The 25,359-nt window shown below is 34.7% G+C and overlaps 1 protein-coding gene across 1 annotated transcript in view; it reads left to right on the top strand.

Moving 5' to 3' along the window:
- ltk (leukocyte receptor tyrosine kinase) overlaps positions 1 to 25,359 on the top strand; it is a 65,698-nt gene that overhangs the window by 10,151 nt on the left and 30,188 nt on the right. Inside the window, exons 2-8 of the mRNA XM_048191582.1 lie at positions 12,271 to 12,363; positions 15,476 to 15,625; positions 15,824 to 16,049; positions 19,229 to 19,371; positions 19,634 to 19,774; positions 22,345 to 22,494; positions 24,299 to 24,399. Of these exons, the coding sequence (XP_048047539.1) occupies positions 12,271 to 12,363; positions 15,476 to 15,625; positions 15,824 to 16,049; positions 19,229 to 19,371; positions 19,634 to 19,774; positions 22,345 to 22,494; positions 24,299 to 24,399 (1,004 nt within the window). The remainder of the gene's footprint in view (positions 1 to 12,270; positions 12,364 to 15,475; positions 15,626 to 15,823; positions 16,050 to 19,228; positions 19,372 to 19,633; positions 19,775 to 22,344; positions 22,495 to 24,298; positions 24,400 to 25,359) is intronic.

The raw sequence follows: 25,359 nt of genomic DNA, 5'->3' as shown, positions 1-25,359 counted from the left end.
GCAACTGATGCTGTTGCTAAAATGTTAATGCTAATATCACCTCAGGAGTCACGGTTGAGGGGAAGGAAAATCGAAAGGTTGATGTCTTTTTTTATTTGCTTGGTTTATGTTTTTAATTTAACTCATATTTTTAGTATTTTGTTACAATTATTAATAAAATATTCTATTTCTAATCATTAAAAAAAATTTGTTTGATTTCTGGAAATCATCTTGTGACCCCCCCGGGGGTCCCAACCCCCATTTTGGGAACCACTGCCCTAAAATGAAAGCAACAGCAACCTCAGTTGATACTGTAATAATATCACATTGATGAAACAGATCTGTGTCTATTTGTTTTTGCAGTGAAATGTAGAAATTTAGCCAATCACAGACATGCTTGTTGATCTCTTGAACACAGTGGCCAATCAGGGGTGTTTAATTTAGTCAGAATCCACTCACTGGTCAGAATTTTTTTCGTGCTCACGAATCCTCTCATTAACAATGAGGCATGATGTAAATAAGAGATTCATTGTGCAGTGTAGACAAGTTTATTGATTATAATGGAACTTTGTGAGATCGTGAACTGAGATGAGTGACAGCTTTTTAGTGATTCTAAAGGGAGCGATCTTTGCACGCTTTCTAGGCTATATATAATCCATTCAGAATTTGAATAATAGTCAACACAGAATGGTAATTGATATGATTAGCCTTTGGCTTAAGCACATTATCAAACCGCTAATTATGTTTTGCTAATGTTACACAAACCATGTTCCCGTTTGCAATCTCAGAGTCTAAAAAATTAGCATCCTAAGAAAAAAAATGATAGGAAAAGCCCCGACCCACACATTGACGGGATTGGTTACATATTTTTCAAGGTAGGAATTGGGGCGGTTTCAAACGAAGTTTTTGAGACTGTCTTTGATACACTGCAGTTTTAAGGAAAAAATTCTCAGCAATAGTGTTGACTGATGAATTTGTGCATGGTTTGTCTTAAAGGTGCCCTAGAATCAGAATTTGAATTTACCTTACCTTTTAGTTGAATAACAAGAGTTCAGTACATGGGAAAAGACATACATTGAGTTTCAAACCCCATTGTTTCCTCCTTCTTATGTAAATCTCATTTGTTTAAAAGACTTCTGGAAAACACTCGGATCTCAACATAACACCGACTGTTAAGTAACAGTCGGGATCATTAATATGTATGACCCCAATATTTGCATAATGCCAGCCCATTCGACGCATTAGACAAGGAAAGGCAGTATTAACGGCTGGATCTGTGCACAGACAAGGTAAGCAAGCAAGAACAACAGTGAAAAATGGCAGATGGAGCAATAATAACTGACATGATCCATGATATCATGAAATTTTTAGTGATATTTGTAAATTGTCTTTCTAAATGTTTCATTAGCATGTTGCTAATATACTGTTAAATGTGGTTAAAGTTACCATCGTTTCTTACTGTATTCACGGAGACGAGAGTCGTTGCTATTTTCATTTTTAAACACGTGCAGTCTGTATAATGCATAAACACAACTTCATTCTTTATAAATCTCTCCAACAGTGTGTAATGTTAACTTTAGCCACAGAGCATAGCCTCAAACTCACACAGAATCAAACGTAACCATCTAAATAAATACTTTACTCACATAATTCGAAGCATGCATACAGCATGCATGACGAACATCTTGTAAAGATCCATTTGAGGGTTATATTAGCTGTGTGAACTTTGTTTATGCGATGTATATATAGTCGAGAGCTCGTGGGGCAGAGGGAGCGCATCTCTTAAAGGGGCCGTGCTGAAAAAATCAGTGCATAGTTAATGATGCCCCAAAATAGGCAGTTAAAAAAATTAATTAAAAAAAATCTATGGGGTATTTTGAGCTGAAACTTCACAGACACATTCAGGGGACACCTAGGACTTATATTACATCTTGTAAAAAAAACAATCTAGGGCACCTTTATGTAAAACCACTACATAGACATATAAACAACATTAAAAACTTGATTTTCACCAAAAGGGGGTCTTTAATGTTATCTTGCATAATAGTTTAAACATCTAATAGTTCTCACTGTAAAACAACATTGGTTTTATGCCTCTAAAAAGGTCATGGGTGACCAAATTGTACGAGGAAAGTGCCAGATAGTACTTGTAACATTCACGCAAGATACGACTAAACAGTCTCATGAGGGCTTTTTTCATTTAATTTCATAAGGGTAATTATTTTGTTCCCTCGTAATGTTTATCACACCTACTACATAATAATGAACCACTTTAATTTCAAAGCTGTTGTGTCCTGTGGAGCAGCAGACCAGATGGGCTTGTGTATTTAGACAACTCTTCCCTCTGATGCTGTCTGGCGACTGTCTTGACTTTGTCATGTTGTTGACATTTAGTTTGTGAGATTCAGTGAATCAATATTAAGGTGGTTTTAGAGACCTATGACTCCCTAAGAGCAGCAGTTGAACTGAAATGTGGTAGTTGTTGTTGCATCACTCCTGTTGTGGTGTGTTGAATACATCCACAAAGAACAGTAAATCCCTTTGGTTTGCTTGACCCAGACATGGTAACCTTATATGATTAGTTGATGAATCACTGTATGTTTTTGACATCTGGCAGTGTAGATTGTTATCAGCAGCTCAGATATGGTCTAGTTAATGATTGAATGATTATGAGGAACATTCTGTGTCAAGTGATATTTTCTCAATTGCATTAAATCTGATAAGGATTCCAAAAGTAATTAACGTGATCCTTTTCGAGTTGGCGAAAAGGACTACAGACAGTTATATTAAATTGCGTCAAGAGAGGTCAGAAGTAACACAAATGGCACATCATATATTTAATAGTATAGATATATTAAATAATTTAATAGAACTTAGAAATGACAAATAGTTTTCTAAAAATATTAATTACAAAATATGGTCCAAACCAGCAGCCTACTGAACATTTTAGTTATGAATGAACCAATAATAAATGAAAAAGAAATAGAAAAAGAAATTCAGTTATTTAGGCCTGATGTGATGCACAAATTTACACTGTCATCACATAAACTACTGTTTTAAAGTTTGGGGTCTGTAAGATTTTTTAATATTTTTTTTTGAAAGATGTGCTCACCAAGTTTGCATTTATTTGATCAAAATAGAGTAAAAACAGTAATGTTGTGAAATATTAATATTATTATTATTATTATTTTAAATTGCAATTTAAAATAACTGTTTTCCATTTTAATGTTTTTAAAATGTCACTTATTCCAGTGATGCAAAGCTGTATTTTCATCAGTCATTACTCCAGTCTTCGGTGTCACATGATCCTTCAGAATTCATTCTAATATGCTGATTTGCTGCTCAAGAAACATTTAATATCATTATCAATGTTGAAAACAGTTGTGCTGCTTAATATTTGTGTGGAAACCGTGATCCAATTTTTTTTCAGGATACTTTGATGAATAGAAAGCAAAGTCATTTCACTCGGCGGCCATCTTTGAAATGCCTCTCGGGCATCCTGGACATCATGCAATCTCTTTGAATGGGGAAACATCAAATTCTCCAAAAATGTTTGCCAACCTTACGATTAAATTTCATATTTGAAATCACCAATGAAATCTAACAACAACCGGCTCATAAATTTAGTTTCTAAACGCTCGAATCATGACAAAAAAACCCTATTTTTTCAGGCTGGATCAAGCTAATGCGCATGCGCAGACCTAAATGCGCGTCTCTTCGGAGGCGCGCGTCTGACTGTTTCTATAGAAACCGGTGATTCTAACGGCCGTTGAAGTGACGCGATGACTTTACCAGTCGGCGATTGGCTCTTATTTAGAAGGCGGGACTTGTTCCGCCATATTGCGCGTTACACTTTCTCCCATTCAAAACAATACGAGTGACACGTCTTGTGTTATTCTATAGTCTTTGACAGAAAGTTAAAAAGGACTTCTTTTGGAAAAAGAAGAATCTTACAGTATAACTCATGCTTGAAATCACAATTGATCAAAACATCAATTGCTATCATGTTAGGCTACGTTTACATTAATCCAGATACATTTGAAAATGGCGTTTTCATTTCTAAATGCTCTCGGTCCACACTAGCTTTTTCAAGAATTTTCCAAAAGTTTCTCATCCACACTGAAATGTCAGAATAAGCTAAATTTACCTTACTGCGCATACATAAAAGCTCATAAAAGCTCACTGAGATGATACAGATGGAAAAGACATAATAAAGTTCTCATGCTATTCTTGCAGGATCATTTTATTTAGCAAAATATCTCACCATTCACTGATTCTTGGTCACACTCAAATCACCATTATATGTTTGGTCTTTGCTCTAAAGTTTACAAAGTAACATATCTACAGCAACAGTGCGAAAGTTTTCAAATGTATCCACTCGGGAGAGTTTTTTCAAAAAGCTCAGTTTTCGCAGGACAAAAACACCGTCTCAGTGTGGACCAGAGGCCAAAAAGGAGAGAAAAAGATGTTTTCAAACAAAAACGCATTAGTGTCGACAAGGACTTATACAGCTACAGTATTAATGCTTTGCAATAACATACAATTGATGCAGTCAGAATAAAGCTTGAAACATTTAACTTTGATGGATCTTCCCTCATAAGGAGTCTCTTCCGCAATGATCTGGCAACAAGACAAAAGCCTGAATGAAAACAGCTACTCAACTACTCTCATGTGTGTAGTCCTGCAAATTTTTTTTAATCTTCTAATTGATTTTAGTCCAAGCTGAGCTTGATCCCATGATAGACAGTGTAGGCTATATAGTTATTTTGAAAAATAAAATATAAATGCATTCATTTAGTAAACATCAATTTCAGATTCAGTCAATAAATATCTGAATGTCCTCAGGTTCACAGACAGAATTTTTCCTTTACAGACAGGAATTGAATGCTGAGGGTTTGATTATGGCTGGGATGTTTTTTTCACTATGAAGTATATCTTAAAAATCTTTTAAAAATCTTCTGATAATTTGACGCTTGCTGCAACCAATTACAAGAAAAATTCAATTATGTGAGTATTTTTTTGGAAATGCCAAAAGCCTGATTTACTTCTTATGAATGGGGGCTCAGATAAATGGGATTGCATACTTTCTATCTTCATTCTTTATTACAGCTGTATATTTTGACAAAAGTCAAATGCTGTTTATTGTAGGGCTTGAACGTAATGCACATCTTTAGCTAATTTCATTTGGGGATGCAGATCAAAAGCAAACTCTGTGACTATACGTCAGAGCTATAAAAGTTTCATATTGTATGCAGAGGGGAGTATGTTTGGGCTTTCTAAATGAAAAAGAAAGTTTATTTGTTGAAATAATCCAAGGAAGTACATCTCATTTAAGTATGAGGAGTAACAAAAGTCAGAACCTACACTACCGTTCAAAAGTTTGTTGTCAGTAATATATCATTTTAAATGAATTAATACTTTTATTCAGCAAGGATAAAAGTGAGAGTGAAGACTTTTATAATGCTACAAAAAATATATATTTATATAATGCTGTTCTTTTGATCAAAATTCTGGTAACACTTTAGTAACTACATTAGTTAACATGAACTTATAATGAACTGCACTTATACAGCATTTATTAAAGGTGCCCTTGAATGAAAAATTGAATTTATCTTGGCATAGTCAAATAACAAGAGTTCAGTACATGGAAATGACATACAGTGAGTCTCAAACTCCATTGTTTCCTCCTTCTTATATAAATCTCATTTGTTTAAAAGGCCTCCAAAGAACAGGCGAATCTCAACATAACACCGACTGTTACGTAACAGTCGGGGTGTACGCCCCAATATTTGCATATACCAGCCCATGTTCCCAACATTATGAAAGGCATTAGACAAGGGCAGCCAGTATTAACGTCTGGATCTGTGCACAGCTGAATCATCAGACTAAGTAAGCAAGCAAGGACAATAGCGAAAAATGGCAGATGGAGCAATTATAACTGACATGATCCATGATAACATGATATTTTTAGTGATATTTGTAAATTGTCTTTCTAAATGTTTCGTTAGCATGTTGCTAATGTACTGTTAAATGTGGTTAAAGTTACCATCGTTTATTACTAAATTCATGGAGACAAGAGCCGTCGCTATTTTCATTATTAAACACTTGTAGTCTGCATAAACACAACTTCTTTCTTTATAAATCTCTCCAACAGTGTAGCATTAGCCGTTAGCCACGGAGCACAGCCTCAAATTCATACAGAATCAAATTCATCAAATTCATACAGAATCAAATGTAAACAATATAACAGTATGCAATACTCACATAATCCGACGCATGCATGCAGCATGCATGACGAACACTTTGTAAAGATCCATTTGAGGGTTATATTAGCTGTGTAAACTTTGTTTATGCACTGTTCAAGGCAAGTGCGAGCTCCGTGGGCGTGGAGCACGAGAATTAAAGGGCCAGTAGCCCTGAATCATTTATAATGATGCCCCAAAATAGGCAGTTAAAAAAATGAATTAAAAAAAAATCTATGGGGTATTTTGAGCTGAAACTTCACAGACACATTCAGGGGACACCTTAGACTTATATTACATCTTTTTTTTTTAAAAGTTCTAAGGCACCTTTAATCTTTGTTAATGTTAATTTCATTATTTACTAATACATTATTAAAATCTTGTGGTTACACTTTATTCTCAGTGCCATAGTTACATTGTAATTACTCAAATAAGTACTGAGTACTATTAATTAGCTACATGTACTTACTATAGAGTTACACTTAGGGTTAGGGTTTGGTTGAGGGTTAGTTACTTGTAATTATGCATAATTTACTGTTATTACTATAGTAAGTACATGTAGTATCATTTAACTACGGCACTGTAAAATAAAGTGTTACCAATCTTGTTAACATTAGTTAATGCACTGTGAACTAACATGAACAAACAATGAACAACTGTATTTTCATTAACTAACATTAACAAAGATTAGTAAATACAGTAACAAATGTATTTCTCATGGTTAGTTCATGTTAGTTAATACATTAACTATTGTTAAAAAATGATATTGTAAAGTGTTACTATTCATCAAAAGAATCCTGAAAATATGTATCACTGTTTCCACAAAAATATTAAGCAGCACAACTGCTTTCAACATTGATAATAAGAAATGTTTCTTGAACACACCAAATTAACATATTAGAATGATTTCTGAAAGATCATGTGACACTGAAGATTGGAATAAATTACATTTTAAAGTATATTAATATAGAAAACAGTTATTTTAAATTGTAATAATATTTCACAATAAGACTGTTTTTACTGTATTTATCAAATAAATGCAATCTGCATAAGAGACTTCTTTCAAAAACAATAAAAAAAATCTTCTTACTAACCCCAAACAATTAAATGGTACAGTACATTTGGCATTTGAACATTTTAGCTCTGTCTGTAATCACACAGATATTGTGGTACATCAAGCAATAAAACCTTTTGTTCAGCATCAATCATTCAGATTTTAAGTTTTAAATGTAAAATCGATTAGATGGTTTTTAGTGTGTCAAATAGGGCAAAATCTTTCCATTATAGTTCAATTTGTGTCTCTTTTACTCATCTAAATGGCATTACTAACCCCCTCAACACTCTCTCAAAGTTCCAGACAAACCCAAAATCATCCTCTGTGATCTTCACTAAGTGCTACAATTAAGCTATATTTATGGTAAAAATATGTGCTGACAGCCTGGTTTAGTGTTAAAATCATGGCTTGTGAACACTGAGACAAATGGTTGCTGCTATTGCTGTAATTAAGTGACCAGTGAAAACTTTCATTAATTGTCTACATATGTCTCTTCTGGGCTTCCTCATAAACATAAATTTGCTCATTTGCTCAAGCTATTGCATTGGTAGGAATGCAGAGAAAAGTACGCTTTTTTATTTCTTAAAAGCTTTTAAATATACTATTAATATTCAATATTTACCTCAAGACCTCAGTTGTATTAAGAATGACACAAGCTGATTTCCAAAACCTAAGTGACCAATTTAAAATGCTTAAAGGGTTAGTTCACCCAAAAATGAAAATTCTGTCATTAATTACTCACCCTCATGCCGTTCCACACCCGTAAGACCTTCGTTCATTTTCAGAACACAAATTAAGATATTTCTGATAAAATCTGATGGCTCAGTGAGGCCTCCATTGACAGCAAGTTAATTAACACTTTCAATGCCCAGAAAGCTACTAAAGACGTATTTAAAACAGTGGTTCAACATTAATGTTACGAAGCAACGAGAATACTTTTTGTGCACCAAAAAAATAAAAATAACGACTTTATTCAACAATATCTAGTGATGGGCGATTTCAAAACACTGCTTCATGAAGCTTTGAAGCTTTACGAATCTTTTGTTTTGAATCAGTGGTTCGGAGCATGTATCAAACTGCCAAAGTCACATGATTTCAGTAAACAAGCCTTTGTTACGTCATAAGTGTTTCGCAGTGTTTTGACATTTCAGTGGTTCACATATCTTTGGCAGTTTGATACGTGCTCCGAACCACTGATTTGAAACAAAATATTCGTAAAGCTTCAAAGCTTCATGAAGCAGTGTTTTGAAATCGGCCATGGAGGCCTTACTGAGCCTTCCGATTTTATCAAAAATATCTTAATTTGTGTTCCGAAGATGAACGAAGGTCTTAAGAGTTTAGAACAACATGAGTAATTAATGACAGAATTTTCATTTTTGGGTGAACTAACCCTTGAATATAGACAACATTCACAGCAACTTAATTAATGTCAATTAAACTGATGTTAGCATGTGTCTAAGCTGTTTCTAAGCAACTGTGGTTATTTTACAATAAAACACTGCAAGTTTCATACCTCAAACCAAATATGTATAAAATATGGATTTTTGATTTCCACTGTTCTGAAATGCCAGAATTTAATATTGCCCCAGTTTTCCTCTACATGCCCCATTATATGCAAATCAAGGAGTTGTGCTCTTAATAATGTAATGTCCATCAGTTACAAGACTGATACTGCTGATAGGGTAAGGTGTTGAGTAAGATGTTGTTCTGTCCCTGGATGTAGGCAAACTGCAACTCCAAAAACTGTGCATATTAACCTTACAAAAATCAAACTATTAGAAATGCATGGATGAAGTTTATTTTGAACATCATGCCTGAGCGATTGAACAAAAATTTTGTTTGTTCATTTCACAACTGACTCTTTTCTTAATTATTCTGTTTGCTGCCGGTTTTTCTAAATATCAATTAAATGTATGACTTCAAGATCAAGTTATAGTTTTAGAACTATATATAGATAAGCTAAGAGATTTAGCAAGGGTGAGCAATTACCACACTTTAACAGACTGTTGCAATTGGTTGCATTGGTTCATTTTCTTCTGCCTCAGGCTCAAACATATATGGTGGTGCTGACCATCTTGAGCATCAAAACAGACATGCTGTGTGTGTGGATACGGTGCAAAGAAGTTTACCAGTCACAAAAGTGGGCATTTACTTGTACTTCAAGAAGAGGTAACGCCCCTTGGCTTGAGTGTGAATATGAGGATGGAAAATGGAAATTTTTTTACAAATATCTTCATAAGCTAACCATCAGAAACAATATAAAGATCTGAAAATGCATTTCATGACCCATTTAAACCCATTGAATGTCTCAGCTCCTACACAGCATCAGTTATTAGGTGTGAGGATTGCCTGTGTGCCTCTCAGCTCAAATGGAGAGTATTAAGAGTCCACATTATCCTCTCAGAGAAAGAGGGAAGGATGATGCTCGGAGAGACTTGGGCACTTTCTCAGCAGATGAGTCAGCTGGGCATGCTGTGCTGTGTATCATGTTGGTGAGGAGTGACAGCTCTCTGCTGAGAGTGTGCGCTTAACGAAGCCCAGCTGTCAGCCCATGTTCCTATTTGGCCGTAAACTGGGCGGAACAGGTAGGCCAGATGCCATGCTTCACCAATTGGATACAAATCAGAGGACTGTCACATATGCAAATCGAACATAGAGTGCTCTCTTGGCAGAGTGAAATAAGTGCAAATACGTTGTTCCTGCTGAAGGACGCCTCAACCCCCCCCCCGCCCCAGATGAAAGCGCATTAACTTGAGGCTACAACTTAGACGTAGAAATCTTGTGTAGTCTGTGGATTTCCATATAATGGCACAAAATTTCTTAGTTTTAACCACCTCGTGATGATACCAACATGGTTCAAATGGTTTGATGTTCATTAGGACAAACAGAAATATGATTCTGGAAGTCTTTCTGAGTTTTTAGCCAGACTAAGATACAACGTGAACCAGACTTATGCTGATACTTGGGCTATGCTGATGATCAAATGTCTGGCTCTGTTAGATTAATTTCCACCCAGTTAGCTAATTTATTGAAATATGAATATGAAATTAATATGAGGAGCCAATAAATCATATGAACCATGTTGGTATCGTCATGAGGTGGTTAAAACTAAGAAATCTTGTGTAGTCTGTGGATTTCCATATAATGGCACAAAAGATTTCTCAGTTTTAACCACCTCATGACGATACCAACATGGTTGTGCAGATGGGCTAACTTGCCTATTTTAATGATCCATTTTGGCAGTTGTAGTCTGTTTGTATATTTAGCAGTAAATCACATGATTTTGTCACATGACAATTTCCCCATTGGCTATATTGTTGTGATTGAGCTTTTGTCAGTCTTGACCTTTTGACCATTTGAGTCTTTACACAGATGTGCTCTCAGTCGCCTTTGTTGCTAAAATTTGCCTTGTTGATTTATTTTAAATATCTTCCCAGGCAGTTTATTTCCATACTTGAATAAATCAGATGAAAAGAAAGCCACTGTGTCAATCATGTCATTGATTATAACGTCATGTGTTTAATTTGGCATGGTACTATTTTGTACAGTGTTTTGCTCGTGTGCAGAATATGTACCATGACTAGTGATTGGTCAAGGAATTTGTTTTTGAAAAAGTCATTTGCTATTTTATTGGGTTTAAAAAAAAAAAAAAAAAAAAATCATATACCACAAAAAGTATGTTTACAGTTTGTCAATTTCTCAGGGTCTGCTTACAAACTGTTTATGTGTCATAGGTGTCACACTGCCTTTAAAAGATTCACTGATATTTCCATAATGGCTTTTAAAGGGTATGACAAACTGATTGTTGTGCAGCATTTGGTTCGCAAACTTCAACATAAAATTTTTATCTGAACCTTAAAGTTACTAAAATGTTTGTTCTAAATTCTCCTTCATGTCTTCCCATCTTCATTAGCATTCCGTCAGAAGCTTTTCTTGTTAACTCAATACAGCTGACGCCATTGAAATCAAGGGAATATTTTAATGGAAGGAGAGGGTCAATTTAAGCCCCATCAAACAGATGTGGTTTAAGTCCAGGAAATGACAGGAATGGTGTACACCAGCGATTGTGTAATACCCATAAGTGTAGGTCATAATTAGCAAAGCATATTCATTACTGGGCTGATTTTGTCACACTATAATGAGCTATTGCTGTGATAATGAACTTTCATTAAATGTTTTTCTTTTAATAATGGATCAGACTGAGTTTGTCCTTTATTTCTCTCACTTTGCTATGGCAACCTCTCTAGATTTTAAAATAAAATAAATGGCGTGTGCTAAAATGCTGCCCATCTTCATGCCTGTATGATGTTTCTTTTTCCTGAAATTTCCCACAATCTGCAAGAGGAAACATTCAGATTTTATCATTTTTCTTTTGAAATGCTGTTTTAACAAATTACATTACTTGAAATATGGCCCACCTCAAGCGCTCATAGGAAAGGTTTTTGAAATGACACTGTTGCTTTAGACAGGTAAACAATTAAGGTTTCAACAAGGTTCTATGGTAAACACGAAATTGTATATAATTTATTAAACATGTGTGAAAAAGTCTAATATTAATGGGTCTTGCTAAAACTTTACTTTTGTTTTAATGAATTTATTTTGTACTCAAGTATATTCGTGGATGCTGATGAATGAATGTTGGCTGATAAAATAAGTGTTTGCTGACTGGTAAAACACTAAGCACCATGTCCAGCTGTTCCTAATAAATGCTTCATTGATAAAAGACAAGAACTGCGCATAACATCGCCTGTAGGCAAAACCACTATGCAGCTCATAAAATGTCTAAAAGATTCCCTGGTCTTTTTTGGCTACTAACATAGAGAGAATCAAACCAAAAACCAATGTCTTCAGTCTAAGATGTCGGTTCTTTCAAGTGAAGACTTCATTTGAAGCCACTGTTCTTAATTGTCTTATTATTTATTAAATTATGTCACAAGAGAACAAGGACTTTCTCTGATGGCGTGTTTGACCTTTATTCTTCTTGTCTTTCCTTAGTTGTCAGGAGCAGTTGTGCTCTGTTGGAAAGAGCAGTAGAAGATCCGGTGCATCCAAATCCTCTCGACTCCAGACCAGTGGAAGACAGTGAACGTAAAACTAATTATTTATTTGTTCCCTTTTCCTTCACCAGTTGTTTTGCAGTTGTTTTCTTCCTTTTTGTTTGATTATACTTTTTTCCTAAATGGAGTTTGACATTCAACTGAGAAGAAACATTGATCTTGTTAAGTATTCCACCCACCCAGGGCACTTCCCGTCGGGATGTTTCAGTCGAATGTCAGAGGGGCTTTGTGGTTCCCCTCTTTGTGGTCTCTCTTCATCAATAGCCTTACATGATTCCAAAGACAACTTGTCTGTGTCTTTCCACTGGAATGCCTGATGACAAACAGAAAGCCCTCAAGATATTCCTTCTCTTGTCCAAACTGACATACCCTTGTCCTAATTATTTAATTTTATTATAAGATTTTGCATTTTTGGATGTATTTTAAAGGAACAGGGAGTAAAAAAACAATTCCATTTTATTTTTTCTTGAGGGCGTTCCAGCATGATCCTTCCACTGAACCTAATTTCTTCCCGAATCTGTTTACACACAAGATCACTTTTTCTTACCCATTTTAATTACTGACAGATAATATTTGAAAGATTAGTTTTAGGGAATTCTGTATACTTTGTGTGTATTATATACTGTATATCAGCATTGACATTAATAAGAATTGAACACCAAATCAGCATTTTATGATTTCTGAAGGAACACGTGACACTGAAGACTGGAGTAATTATTTCTGAAAATCCAGTCATGATATGATATTTTTAGTCACATTCATGATATTTTTGATATATTTTTACTAGTGGGTGCAGGACACTATAGTTCATTTATGTAAGTGAGAATAGCAAAATGAAGTAAACTGTGACATATTATACCCAAACATTCTTCATACAGTGGACTACCAGTAAAGTTGATAAAAATTTAGGCCCAAAAATTATTCAGACACTTTGACCTGACCATGTTTTTCCTAAGTGTTATCTGACATAATTAAGATAATTTTTTTTGACACAGTTTAACTCTGAGATCTTTATATTTTATTAGCATTTTTTAAAACTATAGTGAATAAACTGTATTAAAGGGATAGTTCACCCAAAAATGAAAATTTGATGTTTATCTGCTTACCCCCAGGGCATCCAAGATGTAGGTGACTTTGTTTCTTCAGTAGAACACACACTGCAAAAAATGCTGTTCTTACTTAGAGTTTTTGTCTTGTTTCTAGTCAAAATATCTTAAAGTTCTTAAATCAAGAAGCATTTTCTTGACAAGTAAAAATTATTTTCTTGTTTTCAGAAAAAATAATTCAAAATTAAGTGAGTTTTTCCTTAAAACAAGTAAAATAATCTTATATCAAACTAAAAATAAGCTATATGATCTTGTTTTCAGTTTGGATTAAGATTATTAACAAGAAAATAATTTTTACTTGTCAAGAAAATGCTTCTTGATCTAAGAATTTTTAGATATTTGGACTGGAAACAAGACAAAAATTCTAAGTAAGAACAGCATTTTTTGCAGTGCAAATGATGATTTTTAACTCCAACCATTGCCGTCTGTCAGCCGTATAATGCGTGTCAATGGGAACTCCATCTATAAGAGTCAAAAAAACATGCACAGACAAATCCAAATAAAACCCTGCAGCTCGTGACGACACAATGATGTCCTAAGACACGAAACGATCGGTTTGTGTGAGAAACCGAACAGTATTTATATAATTTTTTACCTCGAAAACACCACTATGTCCAACTGCGTTCAGCATCCGGTTAGTGAGATCAAAAAACGTGTACTGATGACGTAAGTGATGTCTCACGCTTTGCTTCAATGAGTGCGAGACATAACTTCCGTTGTCGTTCAGACCTCACTAACCGGATGCTGAACGCAGTTGGACATAGTGGTGTATTAGAGGTAAAAAACGATATAAATACTGTTCGTTTTCTCGCACAAACTGATCATTTCGTGTCTTAGGACATCATTGTGTCGTCACGAGCCGCAGGGTTTAATTTGGATTTGTCTGTCGTGTTTTTTTTACTCTTATAGATTGTGTTCCCATTGACATGCATTTTTGACTGACAGACGGCAACGGTTGGAGTTGGAGGACTCTTTGTCCTGATTTCCTATGAACTTTCCTGTAAAATTTAATTTAATATTTAATATTAATATTACTAATATTTATCTACATATTGTATAAGAGCAAAATGTAGCTAAATAAGATTATTTTCCCTCAAGTCTTTCTGCAAATTAGTTATATACTGTACAATTGCTGTGTTAAAATATTTTGTGTTTCCATATAGTCTTATTCAGTGTTTATTATTCGAAGTTTGATTACACTGCATTCCAAATTATTATGCAAGAGACAAATCAGTAAGATTTCAGTACAATAAACATTCAGATTTTAGTTTTTCTAAGAAAATGTTTGTTTGTTTATTTATCCATGTCTTTTTAGATAACTGGTATCAATCTTAGACAAAATAATTTGCCAGATCTATGGAAACCCTACTTAGAGGTTGTTACACATTATTAAGCAAGTCACAGTTCTCATGCAATATGGGGAGGAAGAAAGATCTTTCTGAAGATGAAAAGCATGAAATGGTGCAATGTTGTGCAAAAGGCATGAAAACAACTAATATTGTGTGAAACTGAATGGAGATTATCAAATTATCATAAGATTTGTGAGTGATTTAGAGCACAGCAGAACTTGGTCAGATAAAGGCTTATTAATGAAAGTTCCTATTAGAAAAATTAATTGTATTAAAAGGGCAGCTTTAAAAAAAGCCAGTGTCGAGCAGCAAACAGGTATTTGAAGCTCCAGGTGTCTCTGGAGTCTTGAGAACCTCACCATGCAGGCTGGCAGTTGTGCGTAAAGATGCATTTTAGACACCACTAACCAAACCTCACAAAGAGAAACATTTACATTTACAGAAATCTTACTGATATGTCAATTGCATAATAATTTGGAATGCAGTGTAGATCTGCCTGTGTGGCTGATGTATGTTGTTCTAACTTCACAGTTCCACATATCCAGACAAATTAATCTTTCTGTATTTTGATTAATATTTAGTGTTACAGCTGATCCTGCATTCAAAGTTTAAATCATTATTTTGCCAATGAAGTGTGAGTTGTGACATCCCTTTAACCTTCTGATAGTGTTACTTCATCCTTCCACAGTTTCCTTTTGTGATTTTGAATCTCCATGTTCTTGGACGTTATCCAATCACAGCACTGGAGGGGATTGGTATGTTACATCACCACAACAACACAGATCCAACAAATGGGGCGTCCAACCAATCAAAGATTATTCCACTGGAAAATCTGAAGGTATCAATGATAACTTCCCTTCATTTTTATTATATTTTGACGCTCAATTCAGAACAAACAATGACTGGCAGACCCCATGCAGGAGCTCTGCTTTAAGGCATTGTAAAATATATTTTGCATAAAACATTTACATCTTCAAATTTACAATTGTCTGTATAATCATTGGCAGTCCAATAAGAGTTTCCTGTCTTTCAACAGGTCATTTTCTGTTACTAAAGCCCACCTCAACTCATTTTGCTGCTGGCAGATGTAGTTTCCACATGACCAGTCCTGTAGTCCTCAGTAGTGGGCCACTATGTCATCTTCGTCTCGCTCGTTTCCAACCGGAACCTCTCACAGGAAACGTATCCGCCTTTGTGAAACACACTGACAACTCTGTCATCAAACCAATAGCCCTTACAATCAAAGAACAAAGAACTGGCAGGTGAGATAGAGCTTCAGTTTTATATTTTAATTTATTTTAAGATGTAATTTATTCCTGTGGAGGCAGTCTCCAGTACTCCAGTTTTCAGCGTCACATGATCCAATCATTCTAATATGCATATTTGGTAACATTTCTTATTATTATCAATGTTTAAAACAGTTGTGCTGTCCTAATTATAATTTTTGTGGAAACTATGATAAATTTTTAGTACAAAAATGTCTTTTGTCACTTTGTGTGTACTGTATATTTATATATACGATAATATCTAAATGTAATGGTGATGTCGTGATGGATGTGATTGACAGATCATAAATGAGAATTGACATTTCGCAGAGCCACTTCTGTAAGTAAATTAAAAAGCAATGATATATGTGCTTTACTTACACAAAGAATAGTAAAAGCAGCATTCTGTACCCATAAGAAACAAGACTTTTGTTATGGAGATGTAGTTGGTATTGATTTTCTTATGCTGGGCACATCACGAGCAAGATGGATGAAAGCATTTTGTTTCTAAAACTAGGACCTCATGTTTCTTTTGGCATAATTGGTTCTGACAGAAAGCTAGGAATAGATGGTGATGCAATGCAATTTGGAACGAGCTAGTACGTTCATGACGTAGCTAATATACTTTTACTTTCTGCATTTGGCTATATGGATCTGAGCCTAATAGAGGTTACGCCATGGATTGTGGTGTATTATACAAATCAGTGATATACTTAATAATACCGTCCAACTCAGAGATCTATGTTTAGTACACAATGCATTAGCTCTCCACTGTGTACTTAAGCTCCTGTACATCTAGCGAAGCACTCTCACATGCAGCTTTGAAACTCATGTATGAATTTTTGCAATGGCATGTAATATGAGTTCCACAATGCCAGCCTCTCTCTTCTAGCTCATTAGCTAAAGACTTTTTGTTGATCTGAGGTTCATATTCTCTAAGTGGCAATGTAAAGAAAGAATGAAACAAAGACAAACTGTAAAAATTAAACTCTTATCACTTCTGAATATTTAGATGCGGTTGTCTCGTTGTTGAAAATGTGTTCTTAGAGATTAGGTCATCTACTGTGTCTCTAACTAACACTGTTCTTAGAACATTTTCCTAACATTCCCATTAAGTTCTCCTAAATGTTTAAACAGTTCAGTTTTTTTAAAGGTGCCCTAGATTCAAAATTTGAATTTACCTTGGCATAGTTGAATAACAAGAGTTCAGTACATGGAAAAGACATACATTGAGTTTCAAACTCCATTGTACGCCCCAATATTTGCATATGCCAGCCCATGTTCCCAACATTATGAAAGGCATTAGACAAGGGCAGCCATTAACATCTAGATCTGCACAGGTGAATCAACAGACAAGCAAGAACAACAGCGAAAATGGCAGATGGAGCAATAATAACTGACATGATCCATGATAGCATGATATTTTTAGTGATATTTGTAAATTGTCTATCTAAATGTTTCGTTAGCATGTTGCTAATGTACTGTTAAATGAGATTAAAGTTACCATAGTTTCTTACTGAATTCACGGAGACAAGAGCCATCGCTATTTTCATTTTTAAACACTTGCAGTCTGTATAATTCATAAACACAACTTCATTCTTTATAAATCTCTCCAACAGTGTAGCATTAGCCGTTAGCCACGGAGCACAGCCTCAAACTCATAGAGAATCAAATATAAACATCAAAATAAATACTTTACTCACATAATTCGAAGCATGCATACAGCATGCATGACAAACATCTTGTAAAGATCCATTTGAGGGTTATATTAGCTGTGTGAACTTTGTAAATGTGCTGTAATATAATTGAGAGCTTGTGTGGCAGGGAGCACGTGAATTAAAGGGGCGGCGCGCTGAAAAAATCAGTGCATAGTTAATGATGCCCCAAAATAGGCAGTGTAAAAAATTAATTTAAAAAAATCTATGGGGTATTTTGAGCTGAAACTTCACAGACACATTCAGGGGACACCTTAGACTTATATTACATCTTGTGAAAAAGCATTCTTGGGCACCTTTAATGTTTTAAGGGGCCGTTCACACAGAACAGGTTTTTACATTGCACTGACTGCGCTGCTTTTCCATTGTTTTTCTATGAATACATGCGCTGGATGGACATGTTTGACCGTTTCACTCTGTATCTTGCTTCTTTTGCAGCATCTCGTGCATGATGTGGCATTCTAGAATCGAGTTAAAAGAAGTTCAACTTTTAAATAAGGTCTTTAGACCTTTTGTTTTTTTCTGCGTCACTGAACTAACTACGTCTCGCTTTATCCACAAAAACACAATCTCTTTTAATGGCCCTTAAGAATGTTTTTGTTCTTGATTATACAAATTCTATGGAAAATGTTAGCACAATGTTCTTCTGACCTTGAACATGGTGCTACTTGGAATCTCATATTATAAACTCAAATATTAGTACGCTATGGTTTATTCTATGCTTCCAAACATAGCCTCACTTTTCTATAATATATGTGATTGATTCTAAAACCTGAATATTATAGAGCTTATTTTGCCATTAAAACAAGGGTTAATCTGCAAGCGAAAGCATTTTTTTTCAGTAGATAATTGCAGATAACTTTGCAGATAATTTCTCCAGAGCAAAAAATATATGTATAAAAATATGTATATCATAGCCACAAGTTAACAATTCGTTCCCACGGCTTATTAATTCGGTCCGTCGTTTTAGTAAATTGTGGCCAAGTTGAACTAATTCGTTCCTTCATTTTTACTGAACTAAAACAAGGGAATGAATTATTACAGATTGTAATTTGCTGCCTGCTCAACTTCAGTAGGAATTAATTGAAAACGCTCGCTCTGCTCTGTGCCAGTGGACACGCACCAAGCACACGCAGCGTCATCGTGCATCTGCGGTTAAAAACTAAGCTCAGAATCATTCAGAAACTTTCATCTGTATCGTCATTACTAGTGTTAAAAGTTGTAAAGAGTACAAAATTAAACAAAACAATATAAATGCAAACTTAGAATTCATGAATATTTAACAGTATCCATGGCATAGAAAAATCTATATCATGGCACAACATAATACCTGTAGTAACTTTCATACCAATATAGTGCCTATAGACTCCGTAAATTTCAGCCTTGTTCACCCATTATGTCTTGAATCCTCGGAGTTGATCTAAAATTGAATGATTTTTTTTTTTTTTTTTTGTGGCCCAGGCCGCAGTGGGAGGTGCTGGAGGCTGTGATTGGTCAGTTAGATGAGCCCTTCCAGGTGACAGTGCAGTACTCTTCCTGTAGCAGCCATGAAGTTGGATTTCTGGCATTTGATTCACTGGAGCTGAAGGACTGTGACATGATGGGTAACAATTCACTAATTACAGTATTCTCAAATATTATTCAACTCAAACATGTGTTGGAGTTACTGCATGTATTACTGCACGTAGGCCGTCTGTAGAGCATTCGTACTTTATCACTATGATATGGAAACTGTTTAATGTGCCTGTAGCATTTTTTTAAATTATTCTTTTTAAAGTTTTTAAATGACTGCACTGATTATTATTGTTCTATCCTTATGTGGCACTTTTGAACAAAATATTGATGGCTTTCTGTGTTTTTCTGCAGGAGATGATTATTTGAATTTGGGGTCAGACTGTGAGAAATACTCATCGCTTCACTGTCATTCTGGAGGCTGCATTGAGAAACCAAGAGTGTGTGATTTTCATACTGACTGTCCACAAGGAGAAGATGAGGGCTTCATATGCAGTGAGTAAAATGAAAGATTTTAAATATTTTATAAACCATGAAGATGCGTAATTTCAGTAATTGTGAACACCCCTCAAAATTGGATCTCCTCTCACAGATTTATGCAATCTCTGTTGCGTACATCAGACCAATTAGTTTGTGCAGAGCTCTTTGGTCTTTTAAAAAGACAATATTTAATCTTTTTTTGTTATTTTAAATGTAAAGAACTGGCTGCATTCCACCAGTCCATTTATTTAATTTATGATAATCGAAACATTTCTTTGAAAGGTGGCCTTTAAGCTATAAATCCTTGTAAGATTTGTGAGATCATTCTTGCCAATTTGCATTTAGTTGAGAGTGCTCAATAAAAGTATGAACAGCAGTGTGACAGGGCAATATAAGAGGGTGCCGTTGAGTAACTGGCTGGCTGTGTGTCACTCACATTAGCTGTATTAAATCTTACGGCCATGATAAATTTCTAATCCTTTCACTGGAGGCGTTGGATTAGCAAACCTGCTCCGTCAAAGTTTTTCACTGAGTAAAGAACTACACAATGAACCTGAAGTGCATCCGTGTGTGCTTTCCTCTAGGAAAACTATTTGCATATTTATTGATTTATTTAATCTTCATTAACATTTATACTATGCTTAGATGATTTAGAATTATTGTCTTTGTACAAAGAACTTGTAGATACTTTGTAATATTTGGCACACAGCACTTATAATCCACAAAGAAAAAAAAAAGGTGAGAGCAAAGACATAGGAAATCCAAATTTAGACAGTCTATTAAAAATGTATTAAAGATTTATCTGCTACACACATTGCATAAACATTCAGGTAATTATTCTGGAATTAACAAAAGAACCCTAATAATTTGATTACCTACTCAATTAGCATGAAAAAGCCAGTAACAACCATATGATGCTGAATAATTGAAACTGCAATACTGAAATGAAGCATTTAATTAATAGCTTAAAATTTAGTTCAGTTAATTTGTTTAGCAATTTTCATCATTCATATTGATATATATTGTTTTCATATTGTTTTAAATATGAATCTGCACAACTGTTTTCAACATTGACGATAACAATAAGAAATGTTTCTTGAGCGCCAAATATTGCACTGTGTCTACACCGGACGTGAGCAATGTGACAAAAGACAATAGAACCCATTATAATCAGTGATATTGTCTACACTGGATGTGGTGTGGCGTGATGGGACGCGACACGACAAATTCCCAACAAAAAACAGATTCCCCATTCTATTTCTGATTCTGACATAGTCCAAGTGCTTTGGAAAGGTCCGTTTGCCGTTCAGTGTAGACAGCTTTTGCGGTGTGGCTCGATGCGACAACGGCCGCGTCTGGTGTAGACACGATGTTATAATGAAGGATCATGTGACACTGAAGACTAGAGTAAACGCTGCTGAAGATTCCTTTGCCATCACGGGAATAAATTATAAATTACAGGAATAAATTATTTTTTTAAATATATTAAAATAATAAAAAAAAAAAAAAACTTTATTTTTCATCAAATAAATGCTGCCTTAGTGACTGAGACTTGAGTCTCAGAAAACTTACTAACCCCAAACTATAAAATATATATTTTATAAATATATGTATGCAATTTTGTATATATTATATCATACATATTTGCTTTAAAATAGTCATTAGTAATGCAGAGTATATGTAAACCACCAGTGCTGCTACAAGAGAATTGTGGCCTTTTCTTGAATTATAGACAAAGACTTTTTATTCTTTCCTCTTATATTGAAATGAGGAAACTTCTTTTGATATTCTGTGAAGGGTTTCATAAATAGCTCTGCCAGCATCCTAATGAAAATGATCAAAGTAATTCCCCGCTAAGTTTAAGCTTGTTAATTACATCCTTGACATTATAAAACGTGTCCGGATAATGAATCTGTCAGTTAGTCAAATCTGTCCTAGCCAATACCTATAGTAGTATCAAGAGACCATATTAGCTCACATTAATTGGAGTCCTTTCATATCAGCTGTCATTTTAGGAGTGAAATATATTTAGTGTGAGGCTAATTGAAGCACAACGTGTTAATACAAATTAATCTCTAACAAAACCATACATTTTAGACTCCAGTGAATATTTTACCTTTCCTCAGCTCTTGTCATTACAACCTAAAATGCTTTGTGCTCCATTAAAAATATGTATTGTTCCACAATACACCATATTTGCACAGGAGTTAATTTTATTTCCAGTAAGAGATTAAACTGAGGTCTGGAAAACAATCCACCTATCCTTCTCCCATGTGAGCATAACTGTGGTTTGTTTATTGCTGGAAGTAAAGACGTTTGAATTATGTAACACTTGAATACTTTCAGAACTGAAATTCAGGTTTTTTCTTTGGCCTATACATGAACTTAAAACTGAATTGAACAAACTTGAAAAACAAACTACACCAGCTTTGTTGATTTAGTGACCTTGATAACTATATTTTAGTGGACTTAATGGATAAATGGAAGCAGAGGAAACGTAATACTCCTCTGATAAAACTCTACTAATGTTTGCAGACGCAATCAGATTTGTTAGATGTTTCATAATTTGCTTTATGTCTTTGCAGACTCTTTACCTTTGGGTTCATACTGTTCATTTGAGTTGGGCTCCTGCGGATGGTTAGTGGCTTATACACAGTCCTCCTGGAGACTAGTTAGTGGACAACAGCTGACTGCAGACACAGATCTTCTGGGCATAACTCTGCAAAACACTCAAGGTAAATGTGAAACAACATATTCCAGTCAATATATTGGTTACCCATCAGAGGTACAATGTTTCCATTCTCAAATGTGGAAAATATTGCTATATTTAACACAGTTATATAAACAAATAATTTGTATGCATTCAATTGATCAAAGACATTAAAGAAGTTCACTTTCAAATAAACTTTTCCTGATAATTTACTCACCCCCATGTTATCCAAGATGTCCATGTCCTTCTTTCTTCAGTCAAAAAGAAATTAAGGTTTTTGATGAAAACATTCCAGGATTATTCTCCTTATAGTGGACTTCAATGGCCTCCAGACTGTTGAAGGTCACAATTACAGTTTCAGTGCAGCTTTATTTGTGTTTATAAAGCATAAAGCATATACAGTTGTATTTTTTTCGAAAATGACCGATCGTTTAAGACCTTATTCCTCGTCTGGTATCGTTTAAAGCCCTTTAAAGCTGCACTGAAACTGTAATTTTGACCTTCAACCATCTGGAGGCCATTGAAGTCCACTATAAGGAGAATAATCCTGGAATGTTTTCATCAAAAACCTTAATTTCTTTTCAAATGAAGAAAGAAGGACACGGGGGTGAGTAAATTATCAGGAAAAGTTTATTTGCAAGTCAACTAATCCTTTAATAATGTTCTTTCTATTTCAAATATATGCTGTTCTTTTGAACTTTCTATTCATCAAAGAATCCTGAAGTTAGTATCACTGTTTTTTCAAAAATACTAATCACTGATAATAATAAGAAATGTTTCTTGAGCACCAAATCAGTATATTAGAATGATTTCTTTTTAGAAATGTCAAATAAAATGCGTAAATCGACCTAAAGATTGTCTGCATAATTAACTATTATATAGAAACACTGTAAAGAATATTGTGGATAGAAATACTATTTAAATATATGCATGAATCATATTTTAAATTTAATTTAAATCTTAAAAAAATTTATTAAAAAAGAAAAGTCTGAATTTTGTCACCGATTATTGAATGACTCACACTATCCATTTCTAAATGGGCAATCGCTTAGGGATACTTGATAATGTTGCTAGTCAGGACCCCAACAGGAAGTAAGTAAGCGATGTTATGGATCGGTCACATCAAAATGTTTAAATAGCTTAGACTTTCAATCCAATTAAGAGAGTCATGAGGTGATGTAGTTGAATAAATATGTGACTTCAGACGCTTTAGTTTCCATGTTTCCGCATTGACCTTTTTTGGCCAAATTGTTCTCACTTCAACAGCTTTGAGACAGGAACATAGGAGACCAATGTGTATAAAAAGACCATCTTTTAAATGTCTGTTCACATTTGTCCCAGGACAGGCAATCCTTTCAGTTATGAATGTCACCAATGGGATTTTTCATGGCATGAGAATCAAAAATATTTAAAGGAGAACTATTTTCAAGATGAGTTAATGGCATCTGTGATTTTTACATGATATCTTTAAGAGGAGTCTGTAATGATTTATAGACTGTAGGAGAATAGGCATGTATTATGTAGCTTAGAGCAATGTATTTGTAGAATGATGCAAGACTGAATCTCAAATCCACAGTACAGGTGTCCAAGTCCAGTTTATGGTGGGCTAGTTGTATTCCAACTCCTTAAACTGAAATGCACCCTTTAAGGAAAACGTGTGTGTGTGTGCATGTGTGTGTGTGTGTGAGAGAGAGAATCTCTGTCAGCACTGCGTTTAAAATCCCATTCTGAAGAGGTTTTTCAGCCCTGTCTGTTATGCTTTTTGTTTTGTAAGCTGCAGCACACCATATCTGAGCACTCAATAGAGTACTGATCCTTTCTCGCCTCAGGGCACTTTCTTTTCTTAAAGGTCAGAGGTGATGGTGATGAAAGTGAGGCGTTGGTTCAAAGCCCAGCTCTCCCTTCAACTATATCCAATCAGGACTGTCAGGTAAGTTAATGCTGACAGTCAAATATTTGTGAGGAATATTAATGCTGTGGGAGTGAACAACAAAGAAATAATAATGATTTTATTATAAAATATTAACTCAAACTCACATTACGTAATCATAATTAGGACAAGATTTGCCTTTATGTTGTAATGATTTACACTACCTTTCAAAAAGTTTGGGGTTGTAAGATTCATGAAAGAAGTCTGTTTTGCTCATCAAGACTGCATTTATTTGATACAGTAAAAACGGTATTATAGTGAAATGTTATTACAATATAAAATAACTGTTGTCTATTTGAATATATTTGAAAATGTACTTTTTTTTTTATTATATCAGCAGCCATTACTCCAGTCTTCAGTGTTACATGGTCCTTCAGAAATCATTCAGATACTGTATGCTGATTTGATGACATCTTCTGTGCTTTTGTGGAAACCATGATACATTTTTTTCCAAGAATGTTTGATGAATATAAAGTTCAAAAGAATAGAATTTATTTGAATTTGAAATCTTTTGTAACATTGTAGATGTCTTTTCTTTAATGCATCCTTCCTGAATAAAAGGGTTAAAAAAAGAACCCCAAATGGTTCCAAAACGCGATAAATGCATTTTTTTTTTTAAATTGAGTTTCCGCCAAAATCAGTATTGTGTCTGGATAGTATTGAAAAGTAATTTATTAATTTTGCGCAAAATGCGAATTCCGTCGTGTTATTCTGTCATGTTTTTTCCCTTTCTTTCCAAAATGCGACAAACGCCAGTCTCTGCAGAATGCGATCATCACAGCGCACCATTCCACGCACTGTAAACGGTAATGGCGGCACTCTGAATACACCCGGCATCCTAGTTTTCCTTATCTGCTTTGCACTGTGATCAACAAAAACAGAAAAATTAATCATTTTGACAGCATTGATGAACCTGTGGTGATTTCTGTGGTGGGGAAGAAACGCAAGTCATCGAAATGT

This window comes from Megalobrama amblycephala, linkage group LG5 (genome assembly GCF_018812025.1).
Source record: "Megalobrama amblycephala isolate DHTTF-2021 linkage group LG5, ASM1881202v1, whole genome shotgun sequence".
In the NCBI taxonomy this organism is placed as follows: Eukaryota; Metazoa; Chordata; class Actinopteri; order Cypriniformes; family Xenocyprididae; genus Megalobrama; species Megalobrama amblycephala.
The sequence above is the reverse complement of the archived record's forward strand: the minus strand, read 5'-3'. Positions and strand labels throughout refer to the sequence as shown.